Source organism: Jaculus jaculus, chromosome 1 (assembly GCF_020740685.1).
Source record: "Jaculus jaculus isolate mJacJac1 chromosome 1, mJacJac1.mat.Y.cur, whole genome shotgun sequence".
Taxonomy (NCBI): domain Eukaryota; kingdom Metazoa; phylum Chordata; class Mammalia; order Rodentia; family Dipodidae; genus Jaculus; species Jaculus jaculus.
Genome location: NC_059102.1, coordinates 328,937,305 through 328,953,725, shown reverse-complemented (window position 1 = coordinate 328,953,725; position 16,421 = coordinate 328,937,305). Strand labels below are relative to the sequence as shown.

The window sequence follows — 16,421 nt, the reverse complement described above, 5'->3', positions numbered from 1 at the left end:
GTAGGTCATGAGTGATTGCTCCCAAACATCCCAACCTCCTTTCCATCTATGGAGAGTATTTTCTTACTCAAACTTCTCCATTCAGAATCTCCAACAAGTGATGTCTTCTTTCTATTCTCCCACTACTGGCTTCTCTGTGAATGGGGTGAGTAATCCACAGAGCATAGTAGAAGGGACATCAGCTCAGCTGACCCAGCTACAAGATGTACAGAAGATAGCTGGACCACACTGCAGATAGGGTGTAGGAAGAGTGAGGTTTTCTGGGTCTCCAAGTCAGGGAATAGTCCCCCAAGGTCCTGGTAGCTGCTTAGAACTTGAACATGTTTTTCCCTTTCCAGTTGGAGTAAAGCACCTGTTTCACACCAAACGTACTTTGGTCTAGTCTATGATCTAGAATGTGGCTGGTGCTGAATAGTGAGATGTCTAGGTATTCCCCTACTTTGAGGTTTTCCTTTGAGTGAATCATTTTCTTCTTTAGACCCTTGTCAAGCCCAGGAAGCTATTGTACACTTTTCTCCTGACTACTTTTTGCAATAGTGATTAAAGTGATGATGTCCTGCAAAACTTAGAAATTTTTACCATTGTAGACACAGTTTAGAAAACAAACAGCAGGCACTTTCTCTGGCACCCAGAAGTGCTGCAGTCTGCTTGGCCAACAATGCCAGTTGGAGCTAACTGGCAGACAAATATCTGGGATCCAAGAAGAAAGGAATGATCCTTGTAATTCTGCCAGTCACTATGGGATCCACTCCCTCCCAGCCTGTCCTGTGGTAGCCACTCTACTTATATCACATGGATGTATTTCTCCTTCCCTACCCTCCTCCCACTGTTACTCAGGGAAGACAGGTGAATCCCACTCATGCATGCTATCTTCTCTTCATCCCATTTGAGGTGACTATCTGAGTTGGCTGTGAGCAGGCCAGGATCCTTGCCAAGTGAGGATAGTTTGGACGAGTTGGCATCTCTTTCTTCATACTTGAAAAGTTCAGCCACTGTCCCATTTGTCTCAGGGATGGCTATGAGTGAAGGGGCTGGAAGGCATGAAGAGTTAAGATGGGTTGGGAGCTAGAAAGGAGTGAGTCGAGTCCAGTTCGCCACCAGAGAGCTGGGGCCAGAATGCTGGCAGCCTTGCTTTGAAAATTTAGCTCCCCTTTGCAGCCTTACTTAGGTGACCTCTGCTTCTCTCCACAGCCTTGTCCTTGTCTGGATGGAGAGAAAAGGAGAAATTGGTTTTGCTCTCTGTCACATATTTTCTCTGTGAATAAGTTTGACACCCTGCCCTGCTCATTTCCCACTTTCTGCCACTCATTTAATGTTTTGCCCCCAACTCACAGCCTGGCTTCTGCTCTGTGACAAGTGGCATTATGTGTTGCCAGTCAGGCAAAGAGGACAGTTAGCACTTCCTGAGAGGGGCCTTGGTATGCCTAGTATTTTTTTCCTTGCAACTGCAGTACTTGAGGTCTGGGATGTAGGGAGGGCCTTTCTGTCTGGGATCCAGCAGAGGTTAACAGCTATGGCAGAGAAGCCCAGGTGGCCGAACTGAGTAAAGTTGTGTGGGAGGCACCTTGCTCAAGGCCCTAATTGGTCCACACCAACTCCATTCCACTGCATCCTGGTCTTCTCAGAACTGTGATTTGTTTGGTGCACATTTTGGCTCTGTTCTGTGGCTTGAGTGTCGCTAAGGTAGCAGTATAGCTTTGGAGAAGATCTGATTTCTCATATATCACTTTTTTGGCTGTGAGGCACCTCTCTGTAAGGTATCAAAGATATTGCCTTCTCCATCAGCATGCTGTCTGTTGGATACCCTTGTTTTGCTTCACTCTTCAGGGACTTGCATTGTCTGTGAGGAGAATACAGTCTGATTCATTGCTAGCTTCTTTCACCCGTGTGGGTCCATGATCTGTGCAGAGCCTGGTGCCACAGGCTTTAGCCTGTGCATGGGATAGAAGGAACCACTTGGGCCATGGCCACGTGTGCTTGGATCCCAGTAGTAAGTCAGAAGGGCATAGAGGACAGTATTTAGCCAGAGCTGCTTGCTGACCCAGGAAGATTGTTCTTGTGATGAATTCACATCTGAATGCCTAGATTTCAGGCAGAGTGGGGTTAGGCATTGTCTATTATGAGGCATGAAGGTCTGAAATGACATCAGCTATTGGTCCTCATGGACCTGCCATTCAGGGAAAAACAAACTGTGAAGCCACTCCCCCTTGCTTATCTGATTTCATCCTGAGAACAACCTGGTGATATATGGCTGCTTTCTCCTTTCTGATTTTCAAGATAGTATTACTGTTAAATGATTTAACTAAAGCCATATAGTTGATTGAGGTTGTTGATTTAACCCACCATTTCTGATTTCAAAGCCTTACTTTCTCCTTACCCTCTTGGGCTGAAGTCAGATATTTTTTTGTGAACTAAGACCCTCCAAGAAGTAATGTGGACCAGACTGAAGCATACTCTTCACATCCCAGAAAGGCTGTGGAGCAGAGGCAGCAGGTGTACTTAGGTGTCTGTGGGTAAGAAGGCATGATCTCTTCTCCTGGATGCTGAGGGCTATACTAGGTCTGGGGTTGGAGAGTCTCACACCAGGACCACATTTCCCCTCATTTTGTGAGAAGAGGCCATTGATAGTAAAATAGTTTAAAATGTACACAGTAAAAAAGCCAGAGGCGGTATTGTGTGGGAATGAAAGAGGAAGATGCTACTCAATGAAGGTGTGATGGTGCAAGTCTGTCATGTTGGCACATGGATGGCTGAAGCATGAGGACCATGAATTCAAGACTACCCTGGTCTTTATAGTGAGATCCTGGGCAGGAAAGAAAAGGAAGGGAAGGGAAAAGGGAGAAAAGAAGGTCTAGATAATGGCTCATAGGGGGAATTGAGAGCCTGAGGGGCCTCAATCGTTTGGGGAGCCATGTTGGTTGAACTTTCTTCAAAATGTTAGAATTGTTTCCCTAATCACCAAGAAAATCCTTGCAAGGCACCCATAGTTTATAAGAGTATGTAGTGGGTCTGAGATCAAGGTGGGAGGCGATGACAAACCTAAAGCCATCAGTTTAGTGTTTTTTATTTGCCATGGTAGTCCTCAATCTTTCGTCTTCCACATTCATCCTTCACAGGCCTCAGCTGGTTCATCATGCTTCTCCTGTCCACAAAACATGGTGAACATTTGGGTCAAATCTTTGTCAAATCACTAGTCAAGTATGTGCCTGCAGGAGACTGACTAGGATCCCAGGCTCTGCTGAGACCATGCCTTCTAGAACTGATGCTCACAGCAGAGAATGGACAGACCCAATGGGGACAAGTCTCTTGTTGTCAGATGCTCAGATGTTCTGTGTGCCCAAGAGGAGGATTGCAGAGAGTAGTATTGAGCCACAGGAGTCTGTGCTGAGTATGTGAAACTCTATGATTCAGAGTTTATTTACTTGGGAGAGGAGGTGGCTGGGCCTAGGATGAATCAGGTTATGTGATTTCTTCCTCCTTGACCTGAAGCTTATGTCTGGACCACCTAGACAGACCATAGGAGCTGCCATTGGCTTAAGATATCTGATGTTGCAGGAGGTTAAGGTAGTATGTGTGCTGTTCTGTGTAGGGAAAGCAGACACAGACTCACTATACTCCATGGTCCTCAGTACCCTTGTATATGAAACAGGGGTGCTGAGTGGGAAAGTTTTTGGTGGTTCTGACCCATCATGGAGGTATTGCTTAGCTAAAAACTCAGGACTAGAAAATGAGTCATCTTGCCAAGAGAGAAGAGAGGGATTATAAAGGCTCAAGAGCAGCCAGGTCCTGTTCTAAACAGACACCCTAGAGCTGGTTTGCATGAGTAGGTGGTAGCATTGGATTTTGGTGTGGGTGTGAGGGATCAGTTTAAAGGGCTTTTTAGGAGGGGAGGGAAGGAGCTTCCTTAGCAAAGGTTGTTGGTGAGTACCCACAGGATGTGCAAAGGGGCACTGCAATGCTTCCTCTGAGAGGCAGGTGAGATAGGGGTGTGTGGGAGCTGCTGGGGTTAGCTGGCTGATTTGAGAGGCCCTGAGTGTTCTCCGTCTAGGGCTGGTTACTCCTTGGATGCAGCTGTGGCTGTGGGTGGGAGTGCATAGAGGAGCAGTTCTGCTAGAAGATATCTTCAGAAACTTTGTCAAGGGTGGCGTGTTTTTGTTTTTGTTTTTTGTTTTTCTGGTCACCTAGAGGATAGAAAGAGGGTAGGAGGGTAGGCCTAACTTGTACCAGGAAAGGTGATTCAGGTGGACCTCAGAGAGGAGACATACAAACTGTTGCTAAATTCTAGGATCCCAGGCTCTGCTGAGACCATGCCTTCTAGAACTGATGCTCACAGAGCCCCCTAGGGAGCAGCTACTGAATGTCCTTGTCAGGTGTGCCTAGTCCCAAGGCTGTGGGTCTTTTGAAACTGTCCATGGATCAGCATGAGGTTAAGGTACTGTGATGTACAGTGGCTTGTTGTCTTTTTTTTTTTTTTCGAGGTTGGGTCTCACTCTAGCCCAGGCTGACCTGGAATTCACTATGGAGTCTCAGGGTGGCCTCGAACTCATGGCAATCCTGCTACCTCTGCCTCCCTAGTGCTGGCATTAAAGGCATGTGCCACCACGCCCGGCTGGCTTCTTGTCTTTACCCTCCATCATTCCTGGCTGACTTTGAGGCAGCACTAAGATAGGGAGCAGAGAGAACAACATAGGCATTGAACTGGGCCCTGTAACCTATTTCCCTTTGGAGAGAAAATTTCTACCACTGAACCTGTGGAAGCTGTTATTATTGCAAATAAAAATAGAAAGAGTATATGTTACTCCTACCTACTTTCAGGCAAGAGCTTCTCTGATGCTGTGTTTGTACAGTCATCACCATCACTCTGAGCCATTCCTCCCAGTGAAGGGGATTCTTGACAGGCATTGTGGATATGTGTGTGGAGAGGGGTATGGAAAAAATAGGGTCAGATGAGGTTTGCTAGGCAAGAGGGAAGAGAGCAGAGAGTAGGCCCACAGCCCTGGTACTCTGGGGCATTGCCTGCAAAGCTCAATTCGTAGATATGTGTACAAGTGCGTATTCTCCTTAGTGGCAACCCAGAGTGAAATAAATCAACAAATGGCTCAATAGAAGTTACATAGGCCTGGAGAGATGGCTTAGCAGTTAAGGCACTTGCCTGCAAAGCCAAAGGACCCAGGTTTGATTACCCAGGACCCATGTAAGCCAGATGCACAAGGTGGCACATATATATGGAGTTCATTTACTGTGGCATGCCCATTCTCTCTGTCTCTCTCAAAGAAAAAAAAATGGTTGCATTAAACATAGAAAATAAAACGTCCTTTTGAGTTATTATGAGTTGTAGATTTAGCATCAAAAGGCCTGACAGGTTAGGGACAGTAAAGTGAGCCCTGTCTGTAATGTCAAACTTGTTTCTTATTGACTTTCTACCCTATTCCTTTTCTATTTCCTACTCTTTTATAGTCTTTCCTGAACAGTCACTTTATAACCTATTGCAGATTGTATTCCAGAACCTCCAGATGCTGATGTCCCTTTGTAAAATGACAGTGCTTGCATTTAATTTACATATATCTTCCCATGAACTTTAAATCATCTTTGGATTATTTATAATATGTAATATATGCAAATGCTGTGAAATTATGTTGCAAGAATTATTTAGGGACTAGTGGCAAGAGAAAAGTCTGTACATATAAAGTCAGGATGTAATTCATATTTATATGTACACATACATTCACCATGGTCAGAGGCTATAGAACCTGCCAACATGAAGGGCTGATTCGTTGTCCATGAGGTTGTGTTGCTACCTTCTTGGGGTGCAAGTTTTCTGGGATCAGTGCACATATGACTTTGATTTCAAGTGTAAAACAACATAGTGCATGTCATCATGGGGGATAGCTGCCTCTAGATCCTTCCAAGACTTCATCTCTGGGTCATCCCCAAGCCTGATATGAGAATCCTAATGTCATCTGATCTGAGGTTGGGAGTTGCTTTCGGATGAAACCTCAAACCTGATTAGTTCTTGTTCCTTTTCAGCTCAAACTGTGTAATAGCCATGGAAGTCTAAGAGCACATGGCATTTTGCTAAGCAAGAAGGGACAAAAAGGACAGGCACAGACAAAAGGGACATCAGTTTCTGGCCACTGGCTGTTCCAAAACAGGTGAACTTTGTGTTCAAAAGGAACACAATTAATCTTTTAGGCCTAATAGAAGTTGTTTGTATTTTCTCTCCCTTTTATCCCTCCTCTCTCACCACCCTCCCTTTGCAGCCTCCAAAGAATTTAATCTGCTGGACAACAAACAATACTGTTATAAAACTTTGAAAGCAAGAGGCCAAGCTTCCCCCCTTAACTTCCTCCCTTCCCCCACTAACAAGGAAGGAGCATGCTGGGAAACAGAGGTAGGGAGCATGCTAGGCCCATGAGAACATTGGGTGCCTGCCCTACCCATTCCCCTGGCTATTGCCATCCCCAGAGGAATTGCAAAGGGAAAACTGTGTGTTCTCCTGTGATCTGATGAGAATAAACTAGACTGTGAAACCTCCTTTTCCTCCACCCCTTGTTCCCTTTCTCCCTTCCCTCTCCTGCTACTCATTGTTCTTGAGACTGGAAGGCAGAGGTCCTGATAACAGAATAGGACTAGAATAGTATAGGTACAGCTACCAGGTGGGCCAAAGGTAAAGCAATTTTATGCTGGTGTTAGCTTTGGGCTCAGACCTAAGTCTGCCTGACTTCACCTCTCTTCCCCAAGCTGGGGAAGTGGAGCCACATACCACATCACAGGGTGTGCCTCGGTTTCTGTGCTCCACCAGGTGTCTGCATCTCAGACTGTACTCAAAAGGATGGTCCACCAAAAAGCTCTGAGTGTTTTGATCTCCCTAGGAAGGAGCAAGGCCTGCTGCAGAATCCTGGTGTGCTCCAAAGGAACTCCTGGGGACCAGATAAACAGGCACACAGTCCTGTGAGTGTGGCATCTGGTGTCTTGCTTGCTTCCTTGGCAGGAGGGGGTGACCAGCACTGCTTGGAGGAGGAAGCTGGGCTTGAATACCTCTGTCCTGACCTCCTAAGGTTGAAGTGTCCCTTCTGAATCCTCCACTGAACTGGGTAGATAATTAGGGAGTACTTATGGAATAGATTATATGGGTCTGGGGCTGTGAACTGTGGCAGGAATTTTGTTTGTACAGGAGACCACAGACAGATTTACCTTTTGTCTTGGCCACAGCTTCCTTGAAAGTGGTTTGGACTGAGTCTGTCCTTTCTGTGAGAGCAAAGCCCTCAGCCAGGGCCAGGAAACATCTTATTCTAGCCTTTCTACTTTCCCTCCTTCTCTTGTTCCTCTGTCTAGCTGCCCTCTCTCCCACCATTTCCATCTCATCCTAGGGGCAGCAGCCATAGTGCAGGACCCTGAACAGCCCAGATACTGAGCCATACAGAATCTATATACTGAATTATGCAGAATCTTTGAGCTTTTGAAACCTAGGGCTTGGTCAGTAGCATTGAAGAAGACATAAAACCTTTTAGTAATGCAGCTTCCAGGAACATATACTTCTGGGCCCTATGAAGCCAGTAGAGCTGATGCTGGCCCACACGGACTTACAAAATCTATGCTTCTTCTCTGTTCACATAAGCAGGGACTTGAAGGGGCCCATGTTGGGAGTTGTGGATCACTGATGCTGGGCCAGCTATCTTCATATTCCCCTCAACTGTGGATGCTCAACATGTACCCTTTATTTTATCACCCTTTCCTCTGATTCATTAACCACAGCTCATTGGCAGCAAGCCCTACTCTGACAGCTAAAGACAGAATGTCCTGGACACCAGGTCTGGGCTGCCACTGAGAATGACAGGAAGCTGGGCAGTTCATGTACTCATTGGTCTGGGGGTATCTGATTGGAGGCAGGATATTCCTTTAAAAAAGGGAGGGCCTTCCCTAGCCCCCCTCTCTCCAAGAGGAGTGCTTTACTAGGGGAACCCTGAGATCAACCTGTAGAGACAAACAAGATGGATGGCAGGCTTGGCTTCTGGCCCTCCCCCACTCTGGCTGGAGCTCTCATCAGGCACGTAGCCATGACTCAGCATCCAGTGCTGGGTCAGGAGGGAGAAGCTGCTGCCCTGGCTGGAATTTTACCATGTTCTGCTTGTAAACACATGGGGCAACACAGGCTGAGCCAGCAGGGGGAGGTTGGGATCCCTTTTTCCCATTTTCTTTCCCCATTACTTTTTGTACTCCATGCTGAGCCTAGGATACTTAGGACTCTGAAAGACACAGAGTCATTTAGAATAAAGTAGAAGCAGTCTTTGCAATCTTTATTGTCTAAACAGTGATCTATGAACAGTGCTTAACCCTCCACTGTGCTATTGGCCTGCATGGGTAAGGTATTTTATGTATTAATTTTGTATGCTTCAAGACCTAACAAGTTACTACACTTTTGCTGCATGTTGTTGCTGCCTCTGACTTGGTTTCCTGCCTAAGTTTTCTGTGTGTTTGTGTGTGTGGTGACCAGTTCTTCCCAGCCTCCTCTTTACAGGTGAAGACACTGAGGTCCTTCAGAATTGTAACAGTGCTCACTGCTTCTCAACATGTTGGTCAAGCAGGTATTCCAATTCACCAGGAGGTGACCCTTGCCTCTACCTTCAGATCTCTTCCTGAGCAGAGGAGCGACCTGGTGAGGGAGGACAGAATGACCTCTAGAGAGAAATTAGACTGAGGAACAGACTGGGGCCCAGACCTCTTCCATGAACAGTAGCCTTCTCAGGACTGCTGAGTGAGGGTGGTGGTTTTCCTTCCTAGGCAACCCTGCCAAGCTTGGGCCATTAGGTTGGTGGGGGTGGGAGTAGAGGAGATCACATTGATATACCTGAGCAGCAAAGTCCTCAGCAGCAAGGGGTTTTCATGGCATACCTTCCTAGAGATCCAGATGACTCTCAGGTTCCGTGCCTGGCTACTCTCAACTAATGAAGAGCCACCATCTTATGTCAGAAAAGTGCCATTGCTTGGCTGGCAGGCAATGTGAGAGTGCTGAAACTGGAATAATCCTGTATCCAGTGGGACAGAAAGAGCAAAAAGTTTGAATGATCACTCTGGTGTCCTCCCTGCTTCTTAGTTTAGTGTTTTTGGTTATTCTAGATAGGGTTTCGCTCTAGCCCAGGCTGACCTGGAATTCTCTACGTAGTCTCAGGGTGGCCTCAGACTCACAGCCATCCTCCTACCTCTGCCTTCCGAGTGCTGGGATTAAAGGCATGTGCCACCACTCCTGGCTGTTACTTTAGTGTTTAAAGTAGTGTAATGCTGGTAGTTTATTTTTTTTTAAATAATATTTATTTAGTCAGGATCAGAGAGCAAGCAAGAGAGAGACAGAATGACTATGCAAATGAACTTCAGATTCATGTGCCATTTTATGCATCTCACTATGTGAATAGTGGGAATTGAAACAGGGTCAGCAGGCTTTAAAAGCAAGGGCTTTAACCACTAAACCATCTCCATAGCTGCCAGTGATTTCTTATTTTGGAAAACTAAGCTGATTATCAGTCTAATGGTGGGGCTGTAATGATGTCCCATGAGTATGAGAGATACTTCAGTTTATCACCCTTGAGAACAACAAAGATGTCAGCTCTATGCCATGCTAACAACCAAGTGAGGTGGGTGCATTCTGGAGGAGAGGAAGCTGGGCTAGCCTCGGAGGCTTTCTTTAGCTGAGACAGGAAGGACAGCTGGGGGTGGCATTCTGAGGGTGGGATAGAGAGAAGCCAGACAAAGGGAACAGTACAGTCAGGTCCTTGTGGGAAGAAGGGTGCCTCCTGGTCCCTGTAGCCCACCTGTGCTCAGCACAGAGGAAGAGGGATTATGGTGGGTACTGGCAAATGGGAAGTTGCTAAGAAATAGTTTGGATAAAAATCATAAAAACAGAATTTTCATATGTAAATATCATCTGCTCCCCTCATTTAGAGTTTGGACCCTTGCTAATAACTGCCATCTAACACACTCCTGACTTAAAGCTATTTCTATCTGTTTGTTGCCAGTGTTGTCACTGAGAGCCTGTGTGTAAATTTGTTTGCAGCCTTCCTGCCTGGCTGAGGCCCTGGAAAGCCCCACAGGTGCTGCAGAGCCTGCTGCTTCCTCTCTGGCTGGCCCAACCAGAAGCTGTACCTACACAATGTTGGAATCGCTAGGGTTCATCTCCAGCATTTTCTCCATTGCTGAGGAGCACTGCAGAGGTACCAGCAGGGCAGGAGAGCTAAAGCAGGCTCTCCTAGGCAACCTAACCTCTCCAGAACCCAAACCATGACTCCCATCTCCCAAGTATAACATACTATACCATACCATCCATCCACTTTCATTCAGACTGCCTCAGCTGTTACCCCCTTGAGTTCAAGAGAAATGAGGTCAAGCCATGGAGCAGAAAGCAGTGGGCAGGGGGCAGGAACACAGGCCAATAAGTGTTGTGACTACACTTAAGGACCAGCTTCTTCTGCAGGAATAAACAATACCTGCTTTGAAGGACTGTGGGGAGAATTAAATAGCACAGCTCTGATGTTTGACTTAGTTCTTTCTTTCCCTATAGCAGCACATGGTGTCATTGCCAGGAGCCATAAAAGAGAGAAGCCTTACCTGGCACTTCTACCCCCTCCCCTAAAAGAAAAAAAACATCACTGGGGAACCTAAAACAATTAGTTGTACTCTGTTTCTTCTCTCTCTGGGTTGTGTCATCAGAGAAAACACACAGTTTTTTGAATAGCAATAAATAACTAAAATAAAGTTTAAAAAATGATGATGGGAAAGAATCTTATTTGAAGTTTACATTGTGAATCTTATTTCCAGGCAAATTTAAAAAAATAAAGCTCATTGTATTAGAGAATCATCTATGTAATATAGTGATTGGATACCAGCTTTTTACATCATCCCAGAGGTTAAATCAAATTGCTAGCTATTAAGTGTTATTGGGTAGTAATAAGGAGTGTGCCCTCTCCTCTGAACAGGGCATGTGAAAGAGTTGCCTTGGTTCAGGTTACTCATCTTTGTTTCATGGTTAACAGACCACTTTGTCTTGATGGAGCGAGATATTCTGCATAAACAGAATGTTGAGAAATATTTTATAAAGTTAGGGCAGTACAGATTTCAATATTCTAATAATGGATTTGGTTATTTTATTTCATCGTGTGTAATAATTTGTAGTGACTAGTGTGAAAGTAGACGGGAGTCTTGCCTTTCTCTGCTCTGCTGAAAGCATTGAGTGACTGTCCTATTCCTTTCTAATGGATTATTCTGTCATGTTACAAGTACCAACAAGAAGATATGTCTCCTCGGGGCTGAGGCTGGGTCTTCTGATCACACTTCTCTGCTGTCTTCGATGAGATCCTCTTCTTCTGGAAGCTGGTTTCACATGGTGGCTTAGATTTTCCCATCTTTGTATCTAGCACCATTTGAAATCAGTGTTTTAGGAGTAAGAATTGCAGCATAGCAGAGATCTGACTACGAAGGGACAGCTGCATATGGGACTGGGTCTCTCCTCTTGCTGCTTCATCCTGGTCAAGAAGTTGAGGGAAGACTTGATCAGCAAACTCACCCTTGAGTCTAGGGGTCTGGAGAAGTATTATGGGGGAGGGGGTTGTTCAAATTAAGTACAGTGTTTTAAGCAGGGGCAGAGGTGGTGATCTACTTTCTCCAACATTATGTTAGTGAGGCTTCTTCAGCATATCTTGGCCCTGTTCATTATGTGATGTGTTAGGTGTTGATTGTAATGGGGAGTGAGATAGGGTTCTGTACAGGGAGGATTATTTCACCTTCATCAGCACTGCCTTCCTGCTCCAAAAGATGCCTGAAGTACTCAGCCATGGCCATTGCACAGCTGAGATCAGACTTGCCACCTGTTCTAGGTGCACACTGAGGAGCACCCATTGGCCCATCTCTTACACAGGCTGACCGATTTCTCCTGGTGTTCAGAGTCTGTTTTTGTCTAGCACCATTTGAAATCGGTTATGATGTAGGGGGAAAAGCAGCAGCCTCGAAGCCTGGTGGCATCTGGTCAGCAGCGGCCTGTGGTTTCCTAGAAAGTAGATGGGCACAAGATCAGGGAAGGCAGGTCATTCTTGCCCTACTTACTTCTTTAACTGAATGTATAATGCTATTGCAAAGGTCAGTTTAATGGGTTTTTTAAGAAAATTGCTATACTTTATCTGATGTCTTCAGTGAGTTATCTGACATGTAGTACTGCCCTGAATTGTATAAACTGTTTGTTTCTGATCTTTCTGTTGAGTCTGTTCACATATACTGACTTGAATAAACAATTTACTATATTCAATTCATCATGCTTGTGATTTTTCACCTGTTATTTCCCATTCACAATTCTATGGCAATGAAAAATGGGCCCTGGAAGGTTAATTTACTGTGCCAGTTCATAAGGAATTAGAGGTAGATTGCTATAGACAGACATTAAAAATGACGTTCATTAAGACAGGAATGAAATTTTTAAGGGCCAAGAAATAAAATGAAAGATTAGTCAAGACATGAAACCTTGAAGGTCTAGGCCAAAGGATGTTACTGAGCCAAGCAGCTTCCCTTGGCTCTAAGATGGCATGGATTCTGTCCTTCTGCCTGTCAGTGTTGCTGTAGAAAACTTACCTAATCAAACATGCTATCAGATGGCCCTTAAAGGGGAGCTTAGCTGTACATTATAGCAGATGGAGTTCTACTTTTGGCTGAGGTTTTTTCAGCCCTTGAAGACAGGGTGAGACCATTTTGCACAGCTATTCAGAGATTGTAAAAGGAGTTGTGGGCAAAGAACCTTTGGAAAGGTAGTGAATGACCCTTTCCATAGGAGTTATATGGCTAACCATGAACTACTGATAATACAAGTGGGGTTCAATAATGAGTCCTTTTCTGAACCCATTTTCCAACAGTCCTCCCCCAGACGGCTGCCCTACCTAGTGGGATGGAGTAGGAGGCGGATGAAGCATTTGCTAGGATGACTTCCCAGTGACTGTGATACATCCTACAGCTGCAGAGCTATTTCCAGTTCTCAATTAAAGAAGCCCTGTTCTAATTCCCAGAATGTGGTGGTGAGAATGGGTACCCTTCAACCTGCTTCATTTATTTCCCCGCTGAAGTCAACAATGGCAGCTCCTGCAGGTACGACAGCTTGGGTCTGTGGTATCAACTATATTTTAAGCTGATTTTACTCACTGTCTCCCAAGCTCCAAATTGATTTGTATTACAAATAAAAAGACATGACTTTTCCCCAAAGTTGTAATTTTAGTCCTGTAATGAGTATGCGTGAGAAAATAGCTAGGCATCAAAGAACAAAAATAATGATTTGAGATCTTTCCCCCCAGAATTGTAGCACCTATGAAATGCATAATATTTTTAAACAGCTATATCATGAAGTTGTGAAAAGTACCCCTCAAATGGGATTATTTTTCATCTTTGCATAAACCTGACTCTGAAGTCATTTTTATGCAGACTTCTTTTGGTGACCCCAGCAAATCAGGCTCATGAAGCCGTGCTGTCAGTCTAGGTAAGAATTGCTTTCTCAAAGCCTTGCCTGAGTCTTACCAGACTTTTCAACTGTACATTGTGAAGAGGAAGTGTTGAGTGGAATGCACACTGAGTCTTGTCCTGTACTGGCAGATGTGTCCCATCCACAGAAGTGTGTGTAGGTGTGTCCATACTAAACAGGATCAAGACAAGTCAAGTCTGACCAGTTTAGTGAAGTAAGTCTGTGCCTTACTGTCTTTAAGACACTGGCCAAAGCCAGCTTTGGAAGATGGTGTACAGTCTTGGGAATACCTAGCAGACTAGTGTGTTCATACTTTGGGATGGCCTATAATGGCTCCTTGAACATGTTATATTTGGGGCTTATTCTAACCCAGTAGCACATTACCCCAGACTTCTGTCCAGTTGCCCAAAGACCCTTACAATGAGTGGCCCTTGGGTCTCATTCCTCCTAACACTGCTTCAGCTGGTCTAGCAGTGGGACCTGGATGATTCTAGTGTACAGCCAGGGGTGAGAGCCACTTCTCTGTTTCTTAAAAGACCTTACAATCCAGGTCACAATCTGAGGGCTTCTGGCACTAGGTATCAGTTTCCTGTCACTGGGTAATACAAACATGATATCTTAAAACATCCCTTTTAATCTTTACAGTTCTGGGGGTCAGAAATCTAAAATCAAGAGTCTGACAAAGACTCCAGAAAGTCAAGGGAGGAAAGTAGGGCTCTTGTCTTTCACCATATCTTACACCTGTGTAACCCTTCATTCAGCCTTAAAGCCAGCAGGAATTACATTTTGCTTCAATGGGTACCACACTCTTGGTTACAGCCAGATTTGTCTGCCTTTTTGTTGTGGCTGCCTTTTTGTTTTGTTTTGTTTTTCGAGGTAGGGTCTCACTCTGGTCCAGGCTGACCTGGAATTAACTCTGTAGTCTCAGGGTGGTCTTGAACTCATGATGATTCTCCTACCTCTGCCTCCCAAGTGCTGGGATTAAAGGTGTGTGCCACCACACCTGGCTTTGTCTGCCTTTTTTTTGGTTTTGTTTCAATTTTTGGTTTTTCGAGGTAGGGGCTCACTCTAGCCCAGGCTGACCTGCAATTCACTATGTAGTCTCAGGGTGAATTTGAATTTGCAGTGATCCTCCTACCTCTGCCTCCTGAGTGCTGGGATTAAAGGTGTGCACCAGCACACCTGGCTTCTTTTCTACCTTTTAATAAGGACCCTTGTGATTAGCTGTAGGGCTTCCCATTTCAAGGTCCTTGATAGGATTGGTAAAGAACTTTTTGCCATAAATGTAATCACAAACATCAGATCCTGGAAACTCACTAGAAATGAAGAACCTCCACTGGGCTTGCTGCATACTTGGGTGTTGAGGCAGAGGATCCAGAGGTTAAAGACAGCCTAGGCTACATGATGACACCCTATCTCAAAGAATTAAAAGAAAAAAATTTGAACCATATCTCCCCTGAGACCTCCAAATCAGTATTAAAAGTTTTAAGATCACCATGTAGACTTGAAAGATGGCTCCATAGTCAAGTTCAATCCCCAGGATCCATATACACAGGTGGAAATGGCCATGAATCTCTGTAACCCTAGTCCTGTAGGGGAGCAAAGACCCTAGAATTACAAAATCTCATGGGGAAAAAAAAGGCAAGCTCTAGAATTTGTAAAATACTGCAGCTCAAATAAGACTGGGTGAGAAGAGTAATGAAGTAGGCACCTATTTTTGGGTCTGACAAATGCACTCTGTCACAGGCAAGCCCATGGGCACTGCATGGGCACATACACATGCACACACGTGCACACCCAAAAGAAAAGATCACCATGTGTAGTGGTTAGATCCAGGTGTCCTCCATGAACTTAGGTGTTCTGAATGCTAGGTTCCAAGCTGATAGGGATTTGGGAAATAAACCCACCTGGAGGCAATATATTGTTGGGGGCGGGCTTATGGGTATTATAGCCAGTTTCCTCTTGCCAGTATTTGGCACACTCTCCTGTTCCTGTGCTCCACCTGATGTTGGCCAGGAGGTGATGTCCACCCTTTTCTCATACCATTATTTTCCCCTGCCAGCATGGAGCTTCCCCTCAAGTTTGTAAGCCAAAATAAACCTTTTCCCCCCATGAGCTGCTCTTGGTCTAGTGATTTCTGCCAACAATATGAACCTGTGTAACACCATGTGATTAACATGCACAGTAGTTCAGTAATTGAGAACTACCTCAAGTACAAATTGAAGACCATTTTTCCAAGGAATCTTTGCAAGTACAGGTGGGTAATCAGATGGCAGACTCTCTCCAAACACCATACATATGTGTTCACAGAGCATTAGAAGGTCCCTCAATGAACCCACATTCCCAAACATCCAGATGCCAAAGCTGGTTCCATTGGTTTGGAACAGGGTTTGCCATTGCAGCATACAACCTTTGCAGCATAAACCTTTTGAAAGCTAAAGCAAAGCAGATTGTATCCACTCATCATATGCTTACTCTGCATAGGTTTTCTTTGGTTTCCAGTTACATAACAAACAGGGTGGGTAGCTTTCCAGCGAGTCTGTCTCGGTAGCAGGTGAAGGCGAAGAAAAAATGGTTTACTGACAGCCGAACCACTGGCCGCATTCAGAATATTTTCCCCATAGTTAAGCAGTGAGGAATGTTAATTTCACAGAAGCAGAGAGCTAAATGAGTCCTAAATTAAGTAAATGGCTCAGGATGGCTCAGCATTGACAATTGCCTGTGCCCTTACTGTCCACAGGAGGGCAGCAGTGCTACAGTCTCAGGCTGTCACTTCATCTCAGAGGAACCAGAATAAACCCACACATTCTGGCACAGTATTTTTGAGCAGCATGTATTGGATTCACTTAATTCTGCATCACCTCTAGAAGGAAGTAGATCTGTTAAGTTCTGCTTTTAAGCCCAAGTATGCAAAATTGTTAAAATCCATTCTTGGTAG

At 45.0% G+C, this 16,421-nt stretch overlaps 1 protein-coding gene across 5 annotated transcripts in view; it reads right to left on the bottom strand.

Annotated features, from left to right (window-relative positions):
* Positions 1 to 9,963: 9,963 nt before the first annotated feature.
* Positions 9,964 to 16,421, bottom strand: part of Cd46 (CD46 molecule) — an 85,389-nt gene continuing 78,931 nt past the window's right edge. For 4 of the 5 annotated variants that reach the window (XM_045144814.1, XM_045144825.1, XM_045144839.1 and 1 more), the window contains 2 exons: positions 14,979 to 15,072; positions 9,964 to 12,034 (listed from right to left, as the gene is read on the bottom strand). In XM_045144814.1, the coding sequence (XP_045000749.1) occupies positions 12,014 to 12,034; positions 14,979 to 15,072 (115 nt within the window). In that variant the 3' untranslated portion in view covers positions 9,964 to 12,013. The remainder of the gene's footprint in view (positions 12,035 to 14,978; positions 15,073 to 16,421) is intronic. The other variant, XM_045144836.1, reaches the window with a different exon arrangement.